Raw genomic sequence first — 25321 nt, 5'->3', positions numbered from 1 at the left:
AAATACATGTATCACAAAAAAACCTATGATCAGCTAACAAAGGCCTCCTAACCATTCTGTCAGTACAATCTGCTCAACTTACACAAGAAATTTTTATCTCTATTTATTATTTTTTGTGCTTTTAGTAATTTTTTAGTAATTTATTTAGCAATTTTTTAATATTCTTCTTAAGAATTTCATCTTTTAGTTCTTTTAATATGATTTAATATTATTATGAATTTATGTATTTATAATCTTTCTTTTACCTTTTGAAATGCAAATGTTTTAACTGTACATTTGTGTAAAAATTTTAAACCGATGTGATATGTGTACATGAATGTCGGTATATAAACTCAATAAATAAAGAAATAAAGAAATAAAAATAAATAAATTAGAGAATGTGCAATATCCCTTGCTAGTCCAAAAATCTGGAATTCACTTCCCTCAGAATTACGTTTACAACAAAATCTAAAGACATTTAAGAAAGAAATAAAAACTTGGCTTTTCATGAAGGCTTATAATGAACCCAACTAACCTATCCTTTCTCATGAACCCCCTATGTTTTATTATTTTATGACTTTTAACATTATTTAACACATTTTTTAATTGTTACCTTTTATTTCTCCACTGTTTTATTATATCTTTCTTACCTGCCACTAATTTTATTTGATTCTAATGATTATTTTATTATGATGTTTCATTTCCAATCTAATTTTATGTATTTTGGTTTTACTGCATTTATCTTATTGTATTTTACTGATGTAAACCGTTATGATGGCTACACCGAATGACGGTATATAAAACCAGTAAATAAATAAATGTAAGTTTGCAAAGCCTAGGAATCTTTGTAGGGTACATAGACCTGTCAGTTGTGGCCACTCTTGGATATTTTTTACTTTATCAAGATCCATATGGAAGTCCTTGCTGGATACGACGTATCCTAGGAAAGGAAGGCTTTACCTTTTGAAAAAACAATTCTCCAACTTTGCGTACGGTTTATCTCATAGTCTCTGGAGGACTAGGTGAACATCCTGGTGGTGAGAGTTGAGGACTTTATAGAAGATGAGAACAACATCAAGATATACGACGTTACAGACATAGAGAAGATCTCTGAAGGTTTTGTTCATAATTTTCTGAAAAACAGTGGGAGCATTACATAAGTCAAAGGGCATTACTAGATACTCGTAGTGCCCGTCTCATGTATTGAATGCTGTTTTCCACTCATCTCCAGGCCAAATCCGAATTAAATATTAAGTGCCCCAGAGGTCCAGTTTAGTGATCCTTGGAGACGGTCGTATAACTCAGCAATGAGTGGTACCGGGTACTGGTCCTTCTTCGTAATTACATTTAGCCCTCTGTAATCAATACATGGGAGCAAGGAGCCATCCTTCTTGGAGACGAAGAAGAAGCCAACCCCAGCCAAGGAGGTAGAGGGCCGGATGAAATCTTGGTTAAGGTTTTTCTTGATGTAATCTGTCATTGCTTTGGTCTCTGGATGGACAATGGATACACCCTGCTATGAAGAGGTTTGAAATTGGGTAGGTGATTGATGACACAATCATAAACTCTGTGGGAAGGCAGAGTCTCAACCTCCTTTTTGGAGAAGACATCAGCATAGTCTGAGTACTGTGGGGTCAGCTCCACTAGCGTGGTTGCCAAGGGCAGGTGAGTGGGTGGTTTCACTTGATGCAAGCAGGAGATATGGCAGTAAGAGCTCCAGCTGGACAGTTGTAAGGAGGTCCAGTCAAACTGTGGAGAGTAGCCATGGGAGGCCCAAAAAGGTGGGGTATAATGCCTTGTTGATGATGTGGAAAACCAAGCTCTCCATTTGCAGAAGGCCGGTGTGTATGATCGAGGGCGCCATGGTGCAGGTGATCTGACCGGGTAGCAGATCTCCATGGGTAGAGGACACGACCAGTGGGGTTTTCCTGGGAACGGTTGTAAACGGTGGACAAGAGCCCAAGTTGACCAAGGCCTGAATGGTAAACTCTTTGTTATTCACAGTGTTGGTCACTAGGAGAGTCAGTTGAGATGGGGTGGTGAAACCTAGGATCACTTTCCCTGCCAATCCTAGGCTTGGTAGTTTCCCGGCTTCATATGGCACTGTGTGAGCCTGTGCCCAGGCCAGCACAGTAAAACCAGAGCCCCCATCTGGTGTCTATGCTGCCTTTCTGGATGGGCGACCAAAATGATAAAGGGAATGGAACAGCTCCCCTATGAGGAAAGACTAAAGAGGTTAGGACTTTTCAGCTTGGAGAAGAGACAGCTGAGGGGGGATATGATAGAGGTGTTTAAAATCATGAGAGGTCTAGAATGGGTAGATGTGAATCGGTTTTTTACTCTTTCAGATAATAGAAAGACTAGGGGGCACTCCAGGAAGTTAGCATGTGGCACATTTAAAACTAATCGGAGAAAGTTCTTTTTCACTCAATGCACAATTAAACTCTGGAATTTGTTGCCAGAAGATGTGGTTAGTGCAGTTAGTATAGCTGTGTTTAAAAAAGGATTGGATAAGTTCTTGGAGGAGAAGTCCATTACCTGCTATTAATTAAGTTGACTTAGATAATAACCACCACTATTACTAGCAATGGTAACATGGAATAGACTTAGTTTTTGAGTACTTGCCAGGTTCTTGTGGCCTGGATTGGCCACTGTTGGAAACAGGATGCTGGGCTTGATGGATCCTTGGTTTGACCCAGTATGGCATGTTCTTATGTTCTTATGTTCTCTTCTTGGGTGAGTTGTCCCTGGCCGAGCTGCATCAGTTCCTTGGGGCAATCCTGGGCTGCTGCTAATACCAGAGGTGGAGATCAGGGCTGCTGAAACTGGGGACAGAGCTCTCTGGCACTTTGCTGGAGGCGACAGTCAGTTTTCCCAGCGAGGTCAATAAGGTAGTCCAAGGATTCCGGGAGTTCATGAGCGGCCAGCTCGTCCTTGATTTGCGAGGACAGGCCTTCCATGAAGATGCTGTGGAGGCTGTCATCTCCCCAGTTCAATTCTGTGGCCATGGTCTGGAAATCAATCACATAATCCATTAGGATGCAGGCTCCCTGGCATAAGTGGAGGAGGTCAGAACCGATGGTGGCTAGCCGGCCTGGTTCATCAAAGATGAGTTTAAATGCTTTGTTGAATTGCTGTAGGTCCTGCAGAAGCAGATTCACTTGCTCCCACAAGGGGGATGCCCAGACCAAGGTCTTTCTGTCAAATAGGAAGAGTATGAAGGTGGTCTTCAACCAGCATGAAATACTGGTTCAAGAATCCTTGGCACTGCTTCGGATCCCCAGCATACTGGGGTGGAGCCAGTAACCATAGCGTAGGTGACACAGGTACCACTGGAGGTGATGCAGTTTTGGCGAAGAGATGAGGGAGCAGCTGAAATGGCCACTGCGTCCAGACGGGTGCTGAGCTTCTCCAACAATACTGCTCTAGGAACTTCTGGTCTGGTGTTGCAGAATCTTCTGTGCTAGGCCTGGAATGGCCTGGAGGCCTGAGGTGTCCACTAGGTCCATGTCCTCAGCAGTCTGTTGCTGAAGTGGACCCTTGGGCCAAGGGGGGGAGTTGGTGAACCTGCAGGGAGTAGCCGTGCAGATCCCAATTGCCAGCAGGTGGAGTTGGCTGAAGCAGAAGCCCAATACCAGCCCTCGCTTCCCTTAGGTTGAGCCCTTGCTGCTCCACTCCTAGCAATTCCAGCACAGCAGTCTGGCCCATAGCAGCATGAGTCTATGCTATGGGTGTTGTCCAGCTGAGCCACTATTTTTTTATTGGGGTCCTATGGTGCCTGGGGCTATAGCAAGCTAACATAAGTCTATGTCAGCAAAAGAAGGCTTCCTCTGGTGAGAGACAATATTGGGTTGCAGTTGGCAGCCAAGGGATGTCTGTTGTTTGACTCCCTCGATATTTTGGGAGATTGGTGCCAGGTTGGTTGAAGGAGTGGCTGCCCATTGCTGAACAGTCACAGGAGCAAGGGTAAGATTCCTGTGGCACTGAAGGAGTTTTTATTTTTATCCCTCTGTGTGGGAGTGGGGCAGAGCATGCAGCTTGGAGTAAAGCCACTGCTGCAGCTATTCCTTCCCATAGATGTAGCTTGAGGAGTTATGTGTCACCATGATTTTGGAAAAGGATACAGATGAAGGCATCTGGGGGTCCTGGAAAGCTCCCAGCACTACAAAGAGTTGCAAGCCACAATTTTGAGTGACGTCATGATGATGTCATATCCAGGCCACAGTCAGAGTCCAGGAAAGATAAAAGTGAATTAAAAAATAAGCTAGGAGCGAGAGAGGCAGATAGGCCAATTCTTGGTCTTAACCGAGTGCTGAGTCCTGTCACAGATGTCTGATGTCATCAGTCAGCACTTGGAACAGCAGATAAAATCAGATGCCCTGCAGTGCACAGCTGTCGCACGCTCCAAAGGGGCACGCCCCGGGCAAGAATTTGGAGATGACTCTATGAGTAATTTACCTTCAGTCAATAAGGCATTCGATATGGACAGAAAGAGGAAGGGTGTGGTCCGAACGATCCCACCACATCCTGCTTCTAATCCTTCTATTTTGCAACCCACTATTGAAAACATTATGACTGTTCTTCATACAGATGGACATAGTGCAGGACAAGAAGGGCTAGGAGGTAATTCCTCTGCCCTTAGTGAGTCTCCGGTCTCCTTGAGTCCTGTGGCTCGACATATAATTCAACAAGGAGGAGATATTTCTGCAGATATGCTGGAAAAGAGACTGTTAGTTCATAGTGTCCAGTTTTCTCCATCTGATGGTGGGAATAAATCTGCAGAACCAACAGTTTTTGGGACTGTTATAACATCTAGTCCTGTAGGTTTATGTAAACTTTCTCTAACTGACCCTCCCAGACACCTTTGATTATCATACAAACATTATGATGAGCCATTTCAGGGCTGGAATGTTCTTTAACAACTAAAATTGATAATGTTCTGTCAATGACCTTTCTTTAAAAACGGCTTCTCATTCTCAAAAGTTGAGTTATGATCTGAAGCTTCAAGAATTGAATTCTACTGTCTCTGAATTAAAAAAGAGTAATGCAACTTTAATTAAGGATAAAATATATTCCCATCACAGGGTGGAGAATCATGAGAACTCGAGAAGCTTTAGGGGTAGATTTTGAAAGATTGTGCACACGCATCCATGTGCGCGCGCTAACCACGTGCACACATGGACGTGATTTTATAACATGCGCGTGCTGGTGCGCGCATGTTATAAAATGCCAGGTTGGCAAGTGCAAAGGGGGAACGATTTTTGTTGTTACACGCGGTGACTCATCGGGGCCTTCCCCAGTTCACTCCAATTAAGGAGCGGACTGGGAGGGAACTTCCCACCCCCCCTAGCCTGACCTCCCTTCCCCTTCTCCTATCCTGCCCTCTCCCTCTCCCTCTCCCTATCCCAATCCTAACCCCCCCCCCCAAAAAAAATCTTTAACCTAGCTTTTGCGCCTGCCAGCACACAATCCCCCAGCACAGTGGCAAATGGCCGCTGTGCCGGGCTCCTCTAGCCCTACCCCCAGACCTCCCCACCCCCTGGTCCGCCCCTTTCACAAACCCTAGGACTTGCACGTGTCCCAGGGGTTTACGCGTGTGGCCGGGCCTTTGAAAATTGGCCCGGCGCGTGGAGGTGATTTAAAATCTGGTCCTTAATCTTTTTTTATTGATTTCTTCAAATCTTCTCTAATATCCTCATAGGAACTTCTTTAAAAAATTCTGTCAAGATATTTTGTTAATCCCCCCTGAGTCCTTCCCTCCTATATCAAAGAATTTTTATTTAACATCTTAAAGACAGGGCTTACTGGCAAGGGACATAGATTGTAAAGAGGACTCAAGTAATAATTTGGATTGTCCAATTTCTTGCAAAACTCCAATATAGACTCCACAGCTACTTTGCTCATGGTGTATATTTTAGAGTCAGATAAGGAGTGGACACTTAATTTTTTGCTGCATCCTCAAAGGAGTTCATGGGACATAGAGTAGCTGTTTTTCTAGATATATCCAAGGTATCACAAGCCCAATGGAAAACTTTTCTCTTAAAGAGAAAGCTGTTGCCTTAGGTTTTTCTTTCATTTTAAGTTTTCCATTTAAGATCTTGTTAACATTGAGTGAAATCAGATACTTTTCTTATGATCTTAAGCAACTTGAAGCTCTTCTTATTACTAGAATTAACCTCCCTGTTGGAATTCCATAATTATTGGGGTATTGTTAGAACTTAAATAAAATAGAATTATCTGTAATTGATTCCTTTTCTTTTGGAGGTTCTCTCTTTCCTCTCCATATTGTGAGCTAACATACTATTTGTGTTTCCTCATATGACTTTTCCTTTTGATTATTATTGTTTTGTTTCTATTAACAAATATTTAATTCTTGGTGTAAATATTAAAACTTAAGAAAAATTAAAAAATAAATGAAAAATAAGTTAAAACAAGCAAAATAAATTTAATCAAGCACAAGGAACTAGCGAGAAGTAGTCAGGGGGACTAGGTGTTACGAGCGCGCCCTCCGGCAGTTGTTAAAGACCGAGGGCTGAGAGGCCTTCGGCTATGGTTATAGGCACAGGGGCGCGGTCGTCTCTATAGCAGGTGAAGTGAGCCCTTGGGCCACAGCATGACCCAGGGAGGAGCCCCAAGCCACACCGTGGGAGATGAGCTGGTGCGAGCATGGGTGACGAGAGCAGGACAAGGCTGAAGCAAGGACTAGGGAACAAGGTCTGACCCTCAACCGGACCTGCACGTCCCGGACAACCAACAACGTAATATTGATTGATGAACAGTCCTCCGACCGTTCCAAGCCCTTTCAGACCTGCCACTGGGTACAGCAATGGGTGGCAGGCCAGACAGAGGACAAGGGCAGATGGAGTCCTTGGAACACAGAAGACTTTGGACTAGGACTGAGGCGAAGACATCAAAGACGAGGCGAGAAGCAAAGACATCGCAGACAAGGGCTGAAGTGAAGACATCACAGACGAGGCGAGAGACTGGGAAGGTAGACATTGGCACTCCCTCTCAGGGCGCCCTTCACAGCCCGCCCGTGGGGCTGGTCACGGACCACCCTGTCCCACTGCACGCCCTACACAACCTGAGGAGGCTGGTCACGGACTATGCGGAGAGCGGGACGAGCGCAGGAAAGGAATCCAGCTGAGGTAAGACTCCAATAACGAAGCCAGTGTCATCCGGAGAACCACAGGGGCTGGCAGGTCAAGAAGACTCTAGAGTGCAGGAAACAAATCCATCTGCCAGCAACTCCAATGATGGAGAAGTGTCACCCGGAGAACCATGGAGCTGGCAGGTCAAGAAGACTCCGGAGAGCAGGAACCGGATCCAACTGCGAAGAGATTCCAATGATGGTGCAAGTGTCATCTGGAGGACCACAGGAGTTGGCAGATCCAAAAGAACTTGGAATGGCGAAGGAGGGCGGAATCTCGGAGACATCAGGAAGCAAGACATGGAACACAGGAAGCAGATGAAACCTGGAACTCCAAAGAAGAAGGACATCTGGATCGGGAACAAGACTCCTTAAAGACCCCCTCCTCAAGCCACATATCAACAGCTTAGAGGAGACCAGGTATCAGTCCAACTGACAAGGGGAGAGCGAGGGTCCAAGAACAGATGTTGCAAGATTCTTGTCAAGGAACTGTAACAATGATAGTACTGTAGCTGAAGACATGAAGAATGATGAAGATCCAGGCAAGACGTAGACAAGACACTGAAGACATAAACAAGCAAGGCACGAGGTTGCAGGACAGAAGGCTTGCATCTCACGTTCTGGAGACCAAAGAGGAAGAATTCAAGGCAAGACATCCAAGAAGAACAGAAGGCATTGCCGAGTATTAACTTGTAGTGAAGACCAGTTCTTGGTTCACCGTGGTAACATGAAGTGAAGTTTGAACTGGATTCTGTAGCTGTAACGATGGAACTCAGGAGAATCTGTAGACAACTTACTAGCTGGCTTGAAGAGCCGTGGTGTCAGGAGGATTCAAAAGGAAGTCTGAGGCACAGAGTTCAGATGCTGGAGTGTAATTCTAGAGGCAGCTTGTCTAAAGAAGATGGTGAATTCAATTCTGAAAGAAGACTCTCAGCAAAGGTCATAACCAGGATATTCACAAGATCTTCACCATCGGAAGCTCGAGATCCCCCCGGGAGGAGCCCTTGAGGAACCGAGCCACTTGGGCTTAGGAGTAGACATCCGGGAACTAGAGTGCGATGGAGGTTTCAAAAGACATGAGTTGAGCAGGAAGTCAGAACCAGAGAGACCCACAATCTTTACCATTGGAGACCCGAGATCCCTCCAGGAGGAGCCCTTGAGGATCCGAGCCGCTTGGGCTTAGGTGGGGTCTGCAGAAGGTGGAAATCTGGAGCTGAGCAGGAAGCAGAGACTAAAAGGCTCAGGGTGATGGTCAATAGGCACTGGTGAGAAAACTTGCAGAAGTGATTCACTGGTGGCAGAATAGATGACAAGAAATCAGGAATTCCAATCCTAATCAAAGACTTGAAATGCTGCATGTTTGAAGAACCCATGGTGGCAAGCTCATGGATGCAGGATAGCTCGCGATGGTGATCCTGAGTCGAATTCATCTGTATGGAACGGAAGCTGGACCAGACTATGGATTCAAAGAGATTCGCAGGAAGGTGACATCTGCGAAGAACCAACAAGTAGTCTATAGCTGGGAACTCCCTTGCAGATATGAAGAGAGACTTCTAGTTGAAGATGGCTCCTATGGCAAGCACTAGGATAATGCAAGCAGGAGCGGAGTCAGAAGCAAAAGGATGAAGATGCATCTAGGGTGCAGGCGCCTCCTGCTGGTCGTAAAAACCCCAGGTGTGAACTATGGAGGAACTCCTGGCTGAGAAGACTCCAGAGCCAGCACTAAGCCAGTGCAGGCAAGAGCTGAATAGACCAAGAAGATGTGAAGACAGGTCTCAGGTGCAGGTGCCTCCTGCTGGTCGGAATATGCCAAGACCTGAGGTATACTTCAAAGACAGGTATTCTCTGAAGCATGAAGATTCTCAAAGTCGAAGATGCTAGTTATTGGATGTGGAACCTGGGTACAGGCGCCTCCTGTAGGTCGAATGAAACCCAGGGAGCTGAACACATCGAAATGGGAAGAACTGAGATGATCACTGGAACCATGGCAGGCAACTCCTGCCAGTCGAAGGAGTTCCAGGACGAATGAACACTGAGATGGTCTGGATGCAGGCATCTCCTGTGGGTTGTGTAGACGAGACGAGTGAAACAGAGAATTATCACCCACAAATCTTGACTAAGGCGGGCATTAATTGTCCAAAAAGTTTGGAACAAAAGTTTCTCTGGGTGGAAGCAAGCTGAAGAAGATCCAGAGGCTGAAGAAAAAATTCCAGGCAAAAATCAAGGCAAAGGTCCAAAGAAAACTGGAGCCCATCAGGCACAGCTCACCGAGCTCATGGCCTTCGGATTCTGTTACGAGTGCACCCTCTGGCAGTTGTTAAAGACCGAGGGCTGGGAGGCCTTCGGCTATGGTTATAGGCACAGGGGCGTGGTCGTCTCTATAGCAGGTGAAGTGAGCCCTTGGGCCACAGCATGACCCAGGGAGGAGCCCCAAGCCACACCGCGGGAGGTGAGCTGGTGCGAGCATGGGTAACGAGAGCAGGACAAGGCTGAAGCAAGGACTAAGGAACAAGGTCTGACCCTCAACCAGACCTGCACGCCCCGGACAACCAACAATGCAATGTTGATTGATGAACAGTCCTCCGACCGTTCCAAGCCCTTTCTGACCTGCCGCTGGGTACGGCAATGGGCGGCAGGCCGGACAGAGGATGAGGGCAGATGGAGTCCTTGGAACACAAAAGACTTTGGACTAGGACTGAGGCGAAGACATCACAGACAAGGGCTGAAGTGAAGACATCACAAATGAGGCGAGAAGCGAAGACATCGCAGACAAGGGCTGAAGTGAAGACATCACAGACGAGGCGAGAAGCAAAGACATCGCAGACAAGGGCTGAAGTGAAGACATCACAAATGAGGCGAGAAGCGAAGACATCGCAGACAAGGGCTGAAGTGAAGACATCACAGACGAGGCGAGAAGCAAAGACATCGCAGACAAGGGCTAAAGTGAAGACATCACAGACGAGGCAAGAGGCTGGGAAGGTAGACATTGGCGCTGTCTCTGAGGGCGCCCTACACAGCCCACCCGTGGGGCTAGTCGCGGACCACCCTGTCCCACTACGTGCCCTACACAACCTGAGGAGGCTGGTCACGGTCCACGCGGAGAGCGGGACAAGTGCAGGAAAGGAATCCAGCTGAGGTGAGACTGCAATGACGGAGCCGGTGTCATCCGGAGAACCACAGGGGCTATCAGGTCAAGAAGACACTGGAGTGCAGGAAACAAATCCATCTGCCAGCAACTCCAATGACGGAGAAGAGTCACCCGGAGAACCATGGAGCTGGCAGGTCAAGAAGACTCCGGAGTGCAGGAACCAGATCCAACTGCAATGAGATTCCAATGACAGAGCAAGTGTCATCTGGAGGACCACAGGAGTTGGCGGATCCAGGAGAACTTGGAATGGTGAAGGAGGGCAGAATCTTGGATACATGAGGAAGCAAGACATGGAACACAGGAAGCAGACGAAACCTGGAACTCCAAAGAAGAAGGACATCTGGATCGGGAACAAGACAACATGAAGCCATCATGGACATTAGGACTGGGAAACAAGGAACATGAAGACACCGAACACAAAGCCATCAAAGCAAGGAAGACCACGGAGGACCTGGACCGGTCAGGAGACACAGATGACTGTAGAACCCAATCCGAAGGCAACGAGAGACTGAAGAGGGATCCCTTTTATAGGGCTGAAGCAGGAAGTCATTATCGGGAGGAGCCAGCAGCACTTCCTGTGGCTGTCCCTTTAAATGTTGAGAAGAGGTGCGCGCTGGCGCCTGAGGGAAAGCTGAAGCAAGAAGCAGGACCATGGTCAGTGGCATCCGGCCGTGCAGAACCAGGGAGGAGCTGGCTGGCTGCCGGCACCAGCAGGGACAGCTTCCCTGCCAGTCGAGGACCCCGGCAGTGGCAAGGACGGCTCTCTGCCATCTGAGGACCCCCGGAGGAGCGTCGGGGAACTGGAGAGGTATCGGCCGCAAGGGGAGGCTCCTGGGTTTCAGCCCTGCCATGCAGGTCCGAAGATGGACGCAGCCCATGCAGCCTCTCCCAGGCTGTGCTTGGGAGGCAGCAGCGGCGGCGCCCAAGCCGCGAAGAGTAGGAAAGTCTGCAGCTTCCCCGCCGCAAGAAGAGCTGGCCTGTGCGGCCTCCATGCCGCATGAAGACGGCAACGGCGGCAGCCTGCCGCGAAGGTCCCAGCCACATGGCAGGTGAGAGGCCTGCTCGCGGACAATAGCTCCACGGGCAGGAATCGTAACACTGGGCAAGCCCTTGCCATGAGTAAAAACATTACAAAAAAAGTGAAAATAGCACCAATTCTATTGCAACAGTTTTTGTGTAGAAACTTATAAAATAAGCCAAATTAGATGAAAAATAAAGTAAGGACATAGATGTGAGGGGGTCTGAGGTCTCAAGCAAGCTCTCACCATGGGTGTAGATGCTATGGGCACTTTAAAATTGGCATTCACGCCAGCATGAAGTTTTTGGCCAGTAATGAAGTATAAAATGCAAAATTAGAGACAAAAGGTATTGGGCACCCCTTGCCGTCTTTAAGAAAGATAGGAAGTCTTTTGAAATGCCACAGATTAAGTATACTGTATAAAATTACTTCATTCTGGAAGGCTGCTAGTAGTCAAGTTCTGGTTCACCCCTTTCAAATAGCACAGCTCAGCTCAGTCTAACTGGGATTCTGAAGCCGTTGCTAGCGCAACCTGACTGCCTAATGAAGAAATGTTGGTAATCAACTTCCTGAAGAGACTGGCATAAGAATACCAACCTTTAGCTTCTCCAAAGTTTCTGTGAATATCTTGAGTAATTTTACCACTGCCAACATCTCCTGGAGACTATGTAGTGGAGGGGGGGAGGCAGGGGAGAGGAGACTGGCTGAGGGTCATTTTATAGAACTCTGTCAGTGCAGGACCTACAGTTTGACAAGGATATCATTTAGCAGAAAAACAGTTATCAGCTTAGAATCTGAGAACATCATTGGATTTCACCCAGAGCAGAAGTGCTGTGCTCATACTCCATTCTGAGACTGAAAAGTTGTAAGAAAAAAAAAAACATTTAGTAATTGAAAGGACAGGGTAGTATGAGTGAATTGTGTGCATGAAAGAGTTTTTATTTAAAAGGCTAAGGTAAAAGTTCAAAGCAGCCAACAGTAATATTAATACTAACTGACACATGGAAGTAATTATAAGCTTTTGTTTTTTAGATCAGCTGGAATGTTTGGAAAAAAAGTTTGAAGTGAAAAAGATTGCTAAAAGTTTAAGTGAAACCTGACATATTAAGAATCTTTAAATAATACACTTTGCTACTTTAAGAGATATCAGTAAGAGTAAAAGGAATTATCCTCCAACAGAAGGAGGATAGGTCCTCCTTCTTAAAGCAAATTCCAAAAGCTAATATAAACTCCTGAAGGGAGGGAGGATAGTGAAAGGTGTGATAAGGAGAACCTGGCTATTTAGTTTTTTAAAGAAAGTAATCAGCATATGCCCTGGAATTGGCTAATATTAGCTTAGCACTGGCACATAAATCCCATTTAACTGAAAGTACAAGAGGAGTCACTTTTTATTAAAACTGAGGCATTAATAATTTTTAAGGGTTAAGTCAGTGAAATTTATAAAAGATTGAGGGAACCTACTAATTTTGCTAAAACCTAAATGAGAATTACAGAGAAGTTATTAACTGCTGTAAACTGAGTTACAAGCCTGAACAAATTCTTACAAAAGCACTAACTAGAGATAAAACTTGCTAGCAACTAATGAAAAAAGAGATTTGCAAGATAAAGCCTCTTTTAGCTGAATTTCATATGTGTACAACCCATTTCAGAGAACACTGGATTATAGGAAAACAAAACTAAGTTGGTTCTAAATAGGAACAGAGAAGATTGATTGAATTCAATCCAGAGTAGGACCAATTGCCTATTCTTTTATTTCAACTAGCTAGAAAACTTCAGTGCTACAAGCCATCGTGGACTTATATGTTAGGGAACACATTAGCTTCAGGAAGATTTTCAGTGGAAGGAATTTTTTTTTTAAGTTGTATTTAAAGAATATGTTAGTAGGGAGAAGAGAGAATCTGGGTGATCAAGAGGTCCAGTCATCGCTCCCTAGTGATGATCCCGAGCCATGAGCAACACCAACATGCAGAATGCTTCAGCTAAGTGTGCACATACTAACATACACAGGAAGGCCTAACTAGAAAGAAACATACAGACACAGAGAGACAGAGATAAAGAGAGGACAGAAGCAAACATTAAACATGGAGGAGAAGACACAGAAACAGAAGGAGACATTAGACAAAACATATTTACCTGTGAAGAACTCTAAACATCAATATTCCTGGAAAAGAAAAATAAAATAAATTTCAGAAGTTAACAGCACATTCAGAAATTCATAATCAGTAAGAAAGAATGTACTTAAAAGCTTTCCTAATACTTGATTGGTAAATTGATTCATTAAAGAACCGGTTCTATAATTATATAGTCCTAGGAAAAGCAGAAAGAATAAATGGTTTGATTTATCATTGTGAATGTGTTTGATGAAACTGGCTTTGTTTTATAAAGAAACTGCTGGAAAAGAAGGTAACTTTCAAACCTCACGTGGGAACCCTTTGACACGTTTTCATCAGCATGCACCCAGGGTCGCAGCACTTTTATAACTTGCACATGTTATAAAATACACTGAACATGTGTACATGTATGCCTAATGTTAAGTAGGTGTGCACCTAGCTGCATAAATCCAAATTCTTCCACATAAATCAGGGAATTTTAAAAGGAGCGCTTGTCCACTCCATTGCCGGTTTCTTCAATTCATCCACCAGTTCACCCAGAACAGCTGGATTCTCCAAACCCCCCCTGATGTGATAGTCTGCACTCCCCCTAGTTACCCCAGACCCTTTAAACCCATCAGAAATGCTTTTTTATTTTTTAACTTACACCTTCTCCATAGCAGAAGTAAACTTACCTGGCAGAGAACTGAGCACACACCCAGGCACATAAATATTTACGCAGACATCTCTTGACCATGCCACAAAACATTCATGCTCCGCCCACACAACGCCCCTTTTTGAAAACGTTTGAGATCTGCGCACAGTGGGAGATTCGTGCACATCCGGGCGGCTTTTAAAATTCGGTGTGCATCCACGAGCCCGACTTGTGCGCGTATCCCCTGATTTTAGTGCACACCAGGCTTTTAAAATTCACCTCAAAATTATCTTGAATAAAATTGTGTTAAAATTAGCAAAGCCCAAAAGGAGAGTATTATCCTTTAGTTTAGCCCTGCTTCCCCTCCAGACCTGCAGGTGGGTTCTGGACCCCTTTTCTTCCCAGTTGGGAAGAGGGTATTGAGCTGCGTACCTTGTGAGAATCCATCAGGGGGCCTTGTGACAATGCAGAAACATCTAATACACCATCCCCCTCAGCCACGACAGCGAGAGAAGTCTCTGCTACGGGGGGGGGGGGGGGGGGGTGCAGTTTAGACACCAGCGAAAAATCAGCAAGGTATTCATTTTGTGCTGCCCGTTACAGAACACTAGTGTCTATCAGTGTCTTCCCGACCCAGAGGAGGTAGCTGTGGAATCAGGAGAGATGGACACAGAGAAAAAGGTGAAGGATGGAGAAGAAGCTGCTGCAGGTGCAGCATTCTGGAAGGCTCACACAGAGGGCAATTTTCAAAGCTGCTTACCCCCATAAATTGGCACAGCTGAAAACTGCCCTTAGAGTTGTTAAAAAGTACATTAGTTAACCTGCTGCGCCAATGCTTTGCTGACCTGTTCTTCAGGAGCTTCCCAATAATATGCCATGTAGGGGCACATGGGTCATCTTTTCACTCTGCCCCTGCTTTTCTGATACTATTTTGCCCTGGTTTAACTGTAGCAGACCACCCTAGCATTGGCTTTCTCAAATTTATAGAAAGGCATGTTTAACCATCTGAGTATAGCATCTTACCCCTTTTATGACCAGGATAAGTTTTTATGACATACCGTTGTCTTGTAAAGATGGCAGCACATGACACTTGTTATCTTTGAAGCAATAGTTGGTAATGTTTGCCCTGTAATAAGCATTTTTTAATTGCGTGAGTGCTGGTGTTTTCCCCTTTGAAACTTATGGAAATTTGGCTCAGAGTATGGAAATTCGGTGGCATGGAGATAGTGTGAGCAAGCGTTTTGGCTTCTTGCACTTACCGTAGTTTGCACTAATGCTATGGCCCAAGCATACTCAATGTGGTTTTCTCACCTTTTTCTATTGGAAATCAACATCACCTATGCAACTTTGCACATCTGAAAGTGTAATGAGTCTCATGCACAGAGAAATGAGGCAAATAATGCATTCCATAGATCAGAGCAGGGCAGGCCCAGCCCAAAATAATTTATTGTATACTCATCATAACCCAGTTTGTTGCTATGTGGCCTCTTGCGCAGACTCTCTTCCTCCTATGAATAGTGACCTTTTTTTTAAATTCACTAACCTTCCCAAATAGCTTTTTGCCACAGCTTCCTTTCCAGCTTCAGATTGGGTGAATATTCCCTTTAATGCCTATGAAAGATGCTGGATTGACAACCCTGGAAACTGAAATTCTCCACAGTCTGATCCACAAAACAGGTAGAATCTTGGTCTGGAGGCCCCACCTTCAAAGGTGAGAGGGTAATACACACCAGGCCTGCTGTCTCTCTGCTAAAAGTGCCAACAAGAGGGCAAATCAATGCCATCTTTAAAGTGATGTAGATTCCTGCCTTCTAGAAAGTGGATTGAAATCACCAACTCATTGCACACAAATGATTTTCCAATGGTAATAATTTTTTCAGTCAGAATGGACTTGGACTGGTGATGCAGAGGTGAAAGGATCTGAGATGATTTTTGAATATTTAAATTAATGGATTTTTCTATACAAAGGAAAGGATATAAAAGAGGCAGAAAAGACAAGTTAGGGCAGAATGGCTAGTGCTGCTTTATTCCTGGTACATTATTAATAAAATATATGAAGTGAGAAAATGTCCTGCTGTTGCTGCTGTCTGAACTATGATCTTGTCGTAGAACAAAAACTAGTCGAATTCAGAGGAAAATGCAAAGAAACAGAAGTTCCCTGGATACGTTTTAAAAGCAATTGCTACAGTTTCTCAACAGTGTTAAATAGTGCAAGTTTTGATGGGGCACATGAATTTTGCAAGCAGCAAGGTAATTTATTGTTAATTGTTTAATCTGATTGCAAACCCTAAAATGTCATTCTGTTCCTTTATTTCATCATTTAAAATAGGTTTCTGAAATCATTGGACTTGCTGAAGCAGCTATAATCCCCATTTAAATGTTGCAGTATCACAAAATGTTATTAGAAGTTGCATGAAAGTGCTATAATAGGGGTGACCAACTCCGGTCCTTGAAAGCCACAAACAGGCCAGGTTTTCGGGATATCCATAATGAATATGCATGAGATAATGTACTAGAGCTGTGATGTGTTTGGCATAGCCTAGAGAGTGAATCCCCTAGGTCCACACCGATAGCTGGCGAGTATACCCTGGGTCGGGACTGATCAGGAGCTTCATCTTTACCAACCCCTTTCCCTGCAGGGTGAGCCCTTGGGCTCTGGGAGCCAACAAGACTTAGGTGATGGTTCCACAGGGTAAAGAGAGATAGAGAATCCGGGGCCAGGCTGAGTCTGGACAGGTAGCAATCAGAACGATACACCGAAGACAGGCCTAGGGTCAGGGCAGGCAGTGAGTCCAGGCAAAAGGTCAATGGCATGTGGCAAGTGGAGAGTAATCAAGGTCCAGATAAAAGGTCAATGGCAGACTGCAAGCGAAGAGTAGTTAAGGTCCAGGCAAGAGTCAGATCCTGAAGTCAGTCCGAGGTGAAGGCAGGAACAAGGCAAGGGGGACTGAATGAGACAGGACAGGTTGGATGAGATAAGGCAAGAACGAGCAGGAACAAAAGCAACATGTGTTGCAGTAGGCAGGAGGACCTGTTGCTGAGGCGCTGGCTGGGAGCACAGCTGGAGTTTAAATCCCCAGTCAGAGCTGATGTCATATCCCAGTGCCTTCATCCTTTTCTTGCCACAAGGCTTTCAAGTACTGGTGTGGACCATGCGCATGTGCCTAAGAAGACTGACAAGGAAAGCATGACAGTGGCGGCCCTACCGCAATGACTGCATCCCCATTGCTGGAGACTCTAGGGACCATGCAGTGGAAGCAGTGCATGCAAATCTATCTCATGCATGTTCATTGTGGATATCCTGAAAACCTGGCCTGTTTGTAGCTCTCGAGTTGGCCACCCCTATGCTATAGGAGAAAAATTAGATAGGTTTTGTACTACTGAAAATAAGATGGCATGTTTGTATTACCATGACCATGTTCCCATTAGGCAGAGTAGGCATTTGCCTAGGGGTGCCATTTGACCAGAATGAGACGAATGCCTTTAAAGGGAATCCATGAAGAAAGAGAGTTGCTGGAGGAAAGAAGAAGAGCTGCCTATTGATCATTTCACATCTTGGGAGTGGCTCCCACCTCTATTCTGCAGATCATGAGGGGACCCATTAATTAGCATGCATGAGAACTAAATCCAGTCCTTCATACTGTTTTGGGAAAATATACTGCATGTAGCTTAAATTGTGCTCTTCTTGACGGGCCTGGATTTATGCACATTTCTCCTATGACTGTGTCTAAAATTCTAGTCCAAACAACAAAACAACCCTCTATAGATGAAATACCAGAAATGTCTTTCAAGACCTTCATAATAGCCACTACCAATTTATAGGAAAAGAGCCTTCATCGCCTTTTCATTAATCATAGGTCTAATACACTCATAAGAATATACAGTCTTGCTTTATATATTTTTGTAATTGCTCTGTATGCAAATAAAACAAGGGTACTTAGCTTATGAGTTGTCTGAAGGAGCTGTAAATGCAATGGCGGTAATACAAACGAAAACCCCAACACAGTCCATGTTTCAAATGGACTGTATCGCTCCATGGTGAGACCGCACCTTGAATACTGTGTACAATTCTGGTCGCCGCATCTCAAAAAAGATATAGTTGCACCTGAGAAGGTACAGAGAAGAGCAACCAAAATGATAAGGGGAATGGAACAGCTCCGCTTTGAGGAAAGGCTGAAGAGGTTAGGGCTGTTCAGCTTGGAGAAGAGACGGCTGAGGGGGGATATGATAGAGGTCTTTAAGATCATGAGAGGTCTTGAATGAGTAGATGTGAATCGGTTATTTATACTTTCGGATAATCGAAGGACTAGGGGGCATTCCATGAAGTTAGCAAGTAGCACATTTAAGACTAATCGGAGAAAATTCTTTTTCACTCAACGCACAATTAAGCTCTGGAATTTGTTGCCAGAGGATGTGGTTAGTGCAGTTAGTGTAGCTGGGTTCAAAAAAGGTTTGGATAAGTTCTTGGAGGAGAAGTCTATTAACTGCTATTAATCAAGTTTACTTAGGGAACAGCCACTTCTATTAATTGCATCAGTAGCATGGGATCTTCTTGGTGTTTGGGTAATTGCCAGGTTCTTGTGGCCTGGTTTGGCTTCTGTTGGAAGCAGGATGTTGGGCTTGGGCTTGGTCTGACCTAGCATGGCAATTTCTTATGTTCTTATGTTAAATTGAAATTCTGCTTCAGGGGATATACTTGGATCTTCATTACTCAGTGATAATACATAATCTCACCAATCAATTGCTGAGACCATAAAGTTCTTAAATATATTCTTTATCGGCATCTCGTGAGATTATGAATTTTATAAAGTTTATGCATAGGTTATAAAATACTCTTCATGTGCATGTCTGCAGCTTGAGAGAGAGAGAGAGAGCATTTTTTTTAATAAGGCTCAGCCTGACACTCAATATATGGACCATTGTAAGGAGGCACTTTGATTCAGGGTGAGGTTTTGGGAGGTGGGTTGGGAGTGTTGTTACAGACACATTTAGAGGTCTTCATTGTAAAATTGACATCATTGAAGAATTTTAGACCTTTTAAGTGATGAAAAGGAGTTGATGTGTACAATGCAGCTAGCAGAGACTGCAATATACAAATCAACTCCTCTTGTTAGAATTTTCATCGCTTATAAAGTCTAAAATTCTTTAATGATACCAATTTTACAATAAATACTTCCAAATATTTCTGTAACACCACCCCTCCTTAGTCCCAACCCACCTCTCGAAAACTCACCCTGAATCAAAGTGCCCCCTTACAAAGGTGTATATATTGAGTGTCAGGTTGACCCTAATAAAGAGATTTTCTCTCTCTCTCTCTCTCTCTCGCTCTCTCACTCACACATGTGGCCATTTTTGTGCACATAATACTTTTAAATTCTACCTCTTAGTCACTACAGACTGATGGTACCATTACTGGAATGGAGCCCCTCAGATTTGGGAGAGGGCAGGAGGAAGAGAGATTATGGTTGTCCTGGTACTGGCATCAGCATTAGCTAGCGTCAGTGTTACCTGAACATCATTGGTACTTCTTGATGATTTTGTGAGTCAGGAGCACAGGTTTCTATCTGGTTTTCCAGATATGTGAAATAACTGTATGCGTAATTATTTTGTGATCTTTGGTGCCTGAATATTTAAGTGGTATGATTCATCTTTAGCAGAACAGGTTTTCTTATCTCTCTTCTGAAAGATATAATGGGATTTAGCCATGACAGGTGGAAGAATTAAAACAATCAAATGACTGCAGCAGTACTGAGAAGGGAAGTGGGAGTTCAATCGGTGACATGAATGAAAAGCCAGCCAAGTGACTCAGTAGCTGTTGCTGACATTCATTAATTCCTGGGCTATGTAGCAGATCTATGTTCAGTTCTTCAGCCAGGACTTTGTTCCCCAGGCCAGCTGCTGTTGAGGATGCTGTGGAGTCAGCATTCACAACCACTGAAAGAAAAGAGTCTCAGTGACAGGGCCCATGATTTTAGGGCTCCTGAAGAACTGATATGTTTTATTTTTGCTGCTGTCCTTCACTGGTGATTGGTTTCTTCTTTTTAACTCGCTTCAACTGGAAATATGAAGATCTGGGAAAATAACATAAATATTGGAGGGAAAAAAAACACGTAGTTCAATTAGCAGGTTTAATTGTGAGTGGATTTTAGGTGGGATGATATTCAAAGGGGAAGACACACACACACACACACACACACACACCCCACCCCAGGATTGTAGCAATTTAAAGTGTTACGGCACTGTAGCCCAGTGGAGGCCACTTCTGACTGAGTTGGAAAACTAAGGGGGCAGGAAGAAACTGCTGGGCAAATAGAAAAAGATTACAAATGAAGCACATAATTGCATATCTGAAAACCAAATATTGTACTTCATCACTAAGTAACAATTAATCATGATTTCTTTGTTCTATTTAATAGGATTTACACTCTTGTCTATCAAAGATGAGGAAGAAAATATCTTTGTTCTAGAAGAATTGGGCAATTTTGGCTCATCCGTCCAAATGATTTGGTTAAGCATTGTACTCAGTACTGCGAGTAAGTAAAAGAGGATATGAAAAAAAAGGAAAAACCATGATCCCAGGTCACAGGGATCATGATTAGCAAAATGTAGCACCATCTGCCTGGATCGCAGGTCATGGTATGTGAGTGTTTTGGGGCCATCTCCAAAATTTAAAGTGAACTTTAATTTAGTCTCCTCTGTGTATTACCAGAACAAAATGAGACTAAAGTAGAAGTGGTCTTGACATTGGGTATGTTTCATTTGAGAAAGATAGCATGGGTTGTATTTCTTTTAACCAATCTATAAGCCTTTTCTGTGACTGGTTATTTCTGTTACCTTATAAGATACATGAAAGAGCTGAGAAGAGAGAGAGAGAGAGAGTGTAATGGATCAGCCAAGGACATTATGGTGCAATTTCAAAATGTGTGCATTGGGATAAAGTCTGTGAGTACTTTTTACCCCTAATCTTTGCTCCAATTTCCAAAGTGAAAGTACATGCACACTTTTGCTTTGAAACATACTTTGTGGGATGTGGGAGTAGGACATAGAGTTCTTGTAGATATTTGCACCTTCTTTTAGTACAGTTACTTTTTCCCTGGAAAATAAGATGCATAGAGTTGACAGAGCAATCTGTGTACGTTATTTTCCTCCTCCAGCCTAGAGGTGCCAACTGGCTCCAGATTTTCAGGACAGGATGATCCAGTCCTGGTTTTACCCCATTGCATGCTGGGACATTCTAATTTACCTATTGCATTCCCTAAGAAAATCAAGACTATAAGTACCTGCATGCAAGGGAGTAAAACCAGGACTGGATCAACCTGTCCTAAAAGTCTGCAACCAGTTAGCAACCCTACTCCAGCTTAAATATGACCCCCCCCAGGAAATCATACTTTGAGCCGTATTGAGCAAGGGCAATTTCAGAAAGCCAATTTTATTCAGGGAAATCCACTATTGACCCATGTAAATGGCTTCTAATACCACCTGTAATGAGCAGGAATGTGACAAAGAGGGAGTGCAAAGTAGTGACTTTATAATCTCTTGTTGAAATAGTAAAGGCCAAAACACAAGCATGCTGCCAAAGAGGTCAGAGCAGAGCTACACCAAGAGAGGATTCCTTCCCACCTTGTCTAAATAATGATAGCAAAGTTTTTGGATTTAAAAAGTATGAAAACTGACTTTAAAAGGAGGGAAGTAGTACAGAACAATATTGATAGCGTCAGCAACAGGAGGAAAGAAAATAAATTGTGTACATTTTATTCCTGTTTTTCATCTTCTTCATTATTCTTAAATTGTCTCTACTGTGTCACATCAAACTTACAGGGTCACTTATCAAATTGTTAAGTCGTTTTCACATGCATTATGGTTTTTCACATGCGAAAATGCCTTAACACATACGATAAGCACCATAATGCATGGTGCGATGCAAATTTTTTTAAAGGGGAGGGATTGGGGAGGAGTCGAGGGCAGGATTTCCATAAAAGTGGGCTGGCTTCACAAAGTGCAAAGCCATAACATACGATATTGCACAGTTTTAATGCTGACAATAACTACACCTTTTTCAATTGCATTAAGCTGTGCGATATCATGATATCATGTGTTATGCCCATAATGCAATTTGCAATTTTTTTGCAAATTCCGTTTTGGGCATTTGTGGGCTGGGGAAGGGCCTGAGGGGAGGGAGGGGGAGAAATAGGGAGGAGAAAAGAGAGAGAGACAGAGAGCCTTGGGGGGGGGGGTGTTAAACACCATATTAAGCAGCTATTTATGCTACTGTAGGAGGCCCACCTAGCAACCCGAGGTGAGGTTTAGATAGTAGTGTAGGGGTTAGGGGCCACTTTTACATGCAGATGAGACTTACGAACAAAACAGTACACTCTTGTGAAGATTTGATGTTCTTTGGAGAGAGGAAACACACACAACGATGACATTTGTACAATGTTCTCTCAACCTAGCTTGATGGACTACACTACCAGCTAAACCTCACCTCGAGTTGCTTGGTAGGCCTCCTATAGTAGCATAAATAGCTAACTACTACAAGGGCCTTGTAGATAGATGTGTTTTCTCTCTCTCTCTCTCTCTCTCTCTCTCTCTCTCTCTCTCTCTCCTGAAATGAGCATTTTGCAGGTAGGAAAATACAATTATGTAGGTATTACCACAAAGTACAAAAAGTTAATGCACTTTGCAGTGATATCTATGCAAAGCACTAAGATAACACATATTGTGATAAATAGGCTATTACCATAAAACACACCCCTTTTCCTATCGCATGCAATATTTACAGCATATTTAAATGTTGCACACATCGTAGTGGACTTGCCTCCTGCCTATGTACAAAGCACTCTTTCCTTTGGGGGATGAGGGGATGGGCCTAGACTAGATCTGGCCATGGAGGCAGTTTGCATTTTAGATTTGCAGTTTTACAATGACCTAATAAAGCTACTACTTTTTAGTCCATGGTTTTATTACTGGATCACTTAGCATGAGTTGTGAATCCTTCAGACTTTCCATTTTATTTTAGTGGTTTTAATTACTGTAATTATTATTATTATTAGCTATTGTATTTCATCTAGGTATTGGTTTCTTGTTCTTTATAATTTGGCTGTTTGCACTGAATGCCATTAATTTCAGTGCTCACTGTGGTGCTACTTTTACAGAGTACATTTATATATTTTGGGGGCCTTATGTGTGCGTAGAATACACACACAATTTTGGCATGTAATTCATGGAAAAAGCAAATTTAGCCTTGGTTTTCTAGAACAGAGACTGATGAGATTGTACTGAATTTCTGTGTGCAATACAGTTTGTGTGTCCATCCCTTAAAATTTGGAAATGACTGAATATAGGTTTACCACACTTGTGGTGTGGAGGTAGGTCTGTGGGCAGACATCAGACCCTGGACTTTTCAAAGTTGGTGCGGAAGGGGGTCAAAGTGGGTAATTTTGTCATAAGTCACGCACAGGGGGTTGAACCATGGATTTCTAGAGTGTCACACTTTCTACTTGTTTTAACTATTTTACTAAATATTTTGTGCACATGGCAATCCACGTCTTACTATTACAAAAATCAGTTGCTCCTTATTTAAAGGCACAATTGAAATTTTTTTCCTTAGATATCTCAGTAGTATGATTTGATGGTTCTTCCATGAATTATTCAGATTGGGCAATGAAGGATCCTAAATGGCATGATCAGACAAGTGGCGTGTGTGTTGCTCCGAGGGCTACTGATGGAATAAAGCAGTTATCCCAATACAGAGAAATAAAAAAGGATTTATATGTCAAGCACATATTAGACGGAAGCAAGTAAAATGTTCACTCCCATTTTCTTTCCCCACTTTTAAGTTTCCTTCTCACTATCCCCAGCTGACATGGTCCCACCCTGGCGCAGGCTTAGAGTGCAGTCTCCTCTGAAACTGAACTCCCAGCACCACTCTTGCACCAGTAGGAGTCCCCACCCCAGCAGCAGCAGCCTTCCCTCCTCCTCTGGACCGCAAGCGCTTCACTTATGTTTAAATCCCATCAAAAGACCCAGCTTTTTGAAACCGCTTTTAAATCTTATGCCTGATTGTCTGCTTTTAGTCTTGACTAACTTTCCTTTCTTTTAACCAAGTCTCTTGTCCTGTATGTTTGTCTTATTAGACTGTAAGCTCTATAGAGCAGGGACTGTCTTTTTGTATGTCTGTACAGCGCTGCGTATGTCGTGTAGCGCTGAGGAAATGTTAAGTAGTAGTAGCAGTACTACTTATGTGACATATCTAAGCTATACCAGTCCTGAACAGGGATCTCAGATGTGAATCTCCTGCATTGCAGTACCACAGTGAGTTACATGGACGGCTCATAAAGTTGTAACAGATGTTTGGTCCTTTACTTCTCACTCTTTGTATAATAAATGCTTTATCTGGAAATGTGTAAGATTCCATTGGTTTCACAATATTAATGTTGTTCCAAAAGTGAATACTCTAAGAACAAATGGGACCTGCTTTCCCAATGGTTTCCTCTCATTCTGTGCTATGAGGAAAGACCTTGATAAATCAGGCCTACAGTGTTAATAACACATTGCTTGGCTGGACAGATGAGAAATGTCTGGGAAGGTCATGTATCTTTACAGATGGGAGTGGCAGCCATGCAGCTGTCAAGCTGATGATTGAACATCACAAAGTTAGATGGCAGCATGGCGTAACATGCTGCTGTTATCAACTGAGTTTTATAGGAGTGTTTTAATTAACTCATTGTTTGTTTCCACGAACTTGTTTTTTCAGAGTATATCAGATAATGAAGACAGCTATAAAGTTCAGAAGTGTTATGCTAGTCACCATTCTGCTTTTGGTAGTTTTGAATCTGAAACTCTTCATTTTGATTCAGGTCCAAGTAAAGATGTAAACCTACATACTATTAAAAATAAGCTTTGTAGATATAGCATATAATTTACCGTTGTGCAATGGTGCATTTAATTTATAAAATAGCTGAATCTTGTTAGCCTGCCAAAAATAAAATTAGTTAAGATTCTGTAACATTCTGGACAACTGGCATCTTTAAGCATTCATTACCTTATAAAGGTCTCACCTCTATCTAAGTACTTTGTTGGTTTTCTTTTAACTAATTATGTCTAATTAGTTTACATACATAGCTGACTTCAATGCCATACATAGCTGTTTTCAGACTGCCACAACAGAATACTCATAAGGTCAGCCAAATTATGAGATGGTCACATTCCTTCTAAATGCCCTCAACCCCTCCACGCCCTTATAGGGCTGTAGCCTAACCTGTGTGAAAACTGAAATTGGTGC

At 43.5% G+C, this 25321-nt stretch overlaps 1 protein-coding gene across 1 annotated transcript in view; it reads left to right on the top strand.

The window, feature by feature from the left end:
* LOC115094648 (secretory phospholipase A2 receptor-like) overlaps nucleotides 1-24914 on the top strand; it is a 154848-nt gene extending 129934 nt beyond the window's left edge. The window contains 5 exon segments of the mRNA XM_029607897.1: nucleotides 16150-16290; nucleotides 20457-20573; nucleotides 23693-23793; nucleotides 23796-23837; nucleotides 24897-24914. Of these exon segments, the coding sequence (XP_029463757.1) occupies nucleotides 16150-16290; nucleotides 20457-20573; nucleotides 23693-23793; nucleotides 23796-23837; nucleotides 24897-24914 (419 nt within the window).
* Nucleotides 24915-25321: the final 407 nt, after the last annotated feature.

The sequence above is a fragment of the Rhinatrema bivittatum genome, chromosome 6 (genome assembly GCF_901001135.1).
Source record: "Rhinatrema bivittatum chromosome 6, aRhiBiv1.1, whole genome shotgun sequence".
In the NCBI taxonomy this organism is placed as follows: domain Eukaryota; kingdom Metazoa; phylum Chordata; class Amphibia; order Gymnophiona; family Rhinatrematidae; genus Rhinatrema; species Rhinatrema bivittatum.
The sequence above is the reverse complement of the archived record's forward strand: the minus strand, read 5'-3'. Positions and strand labels throughout refer to the sequence as shown.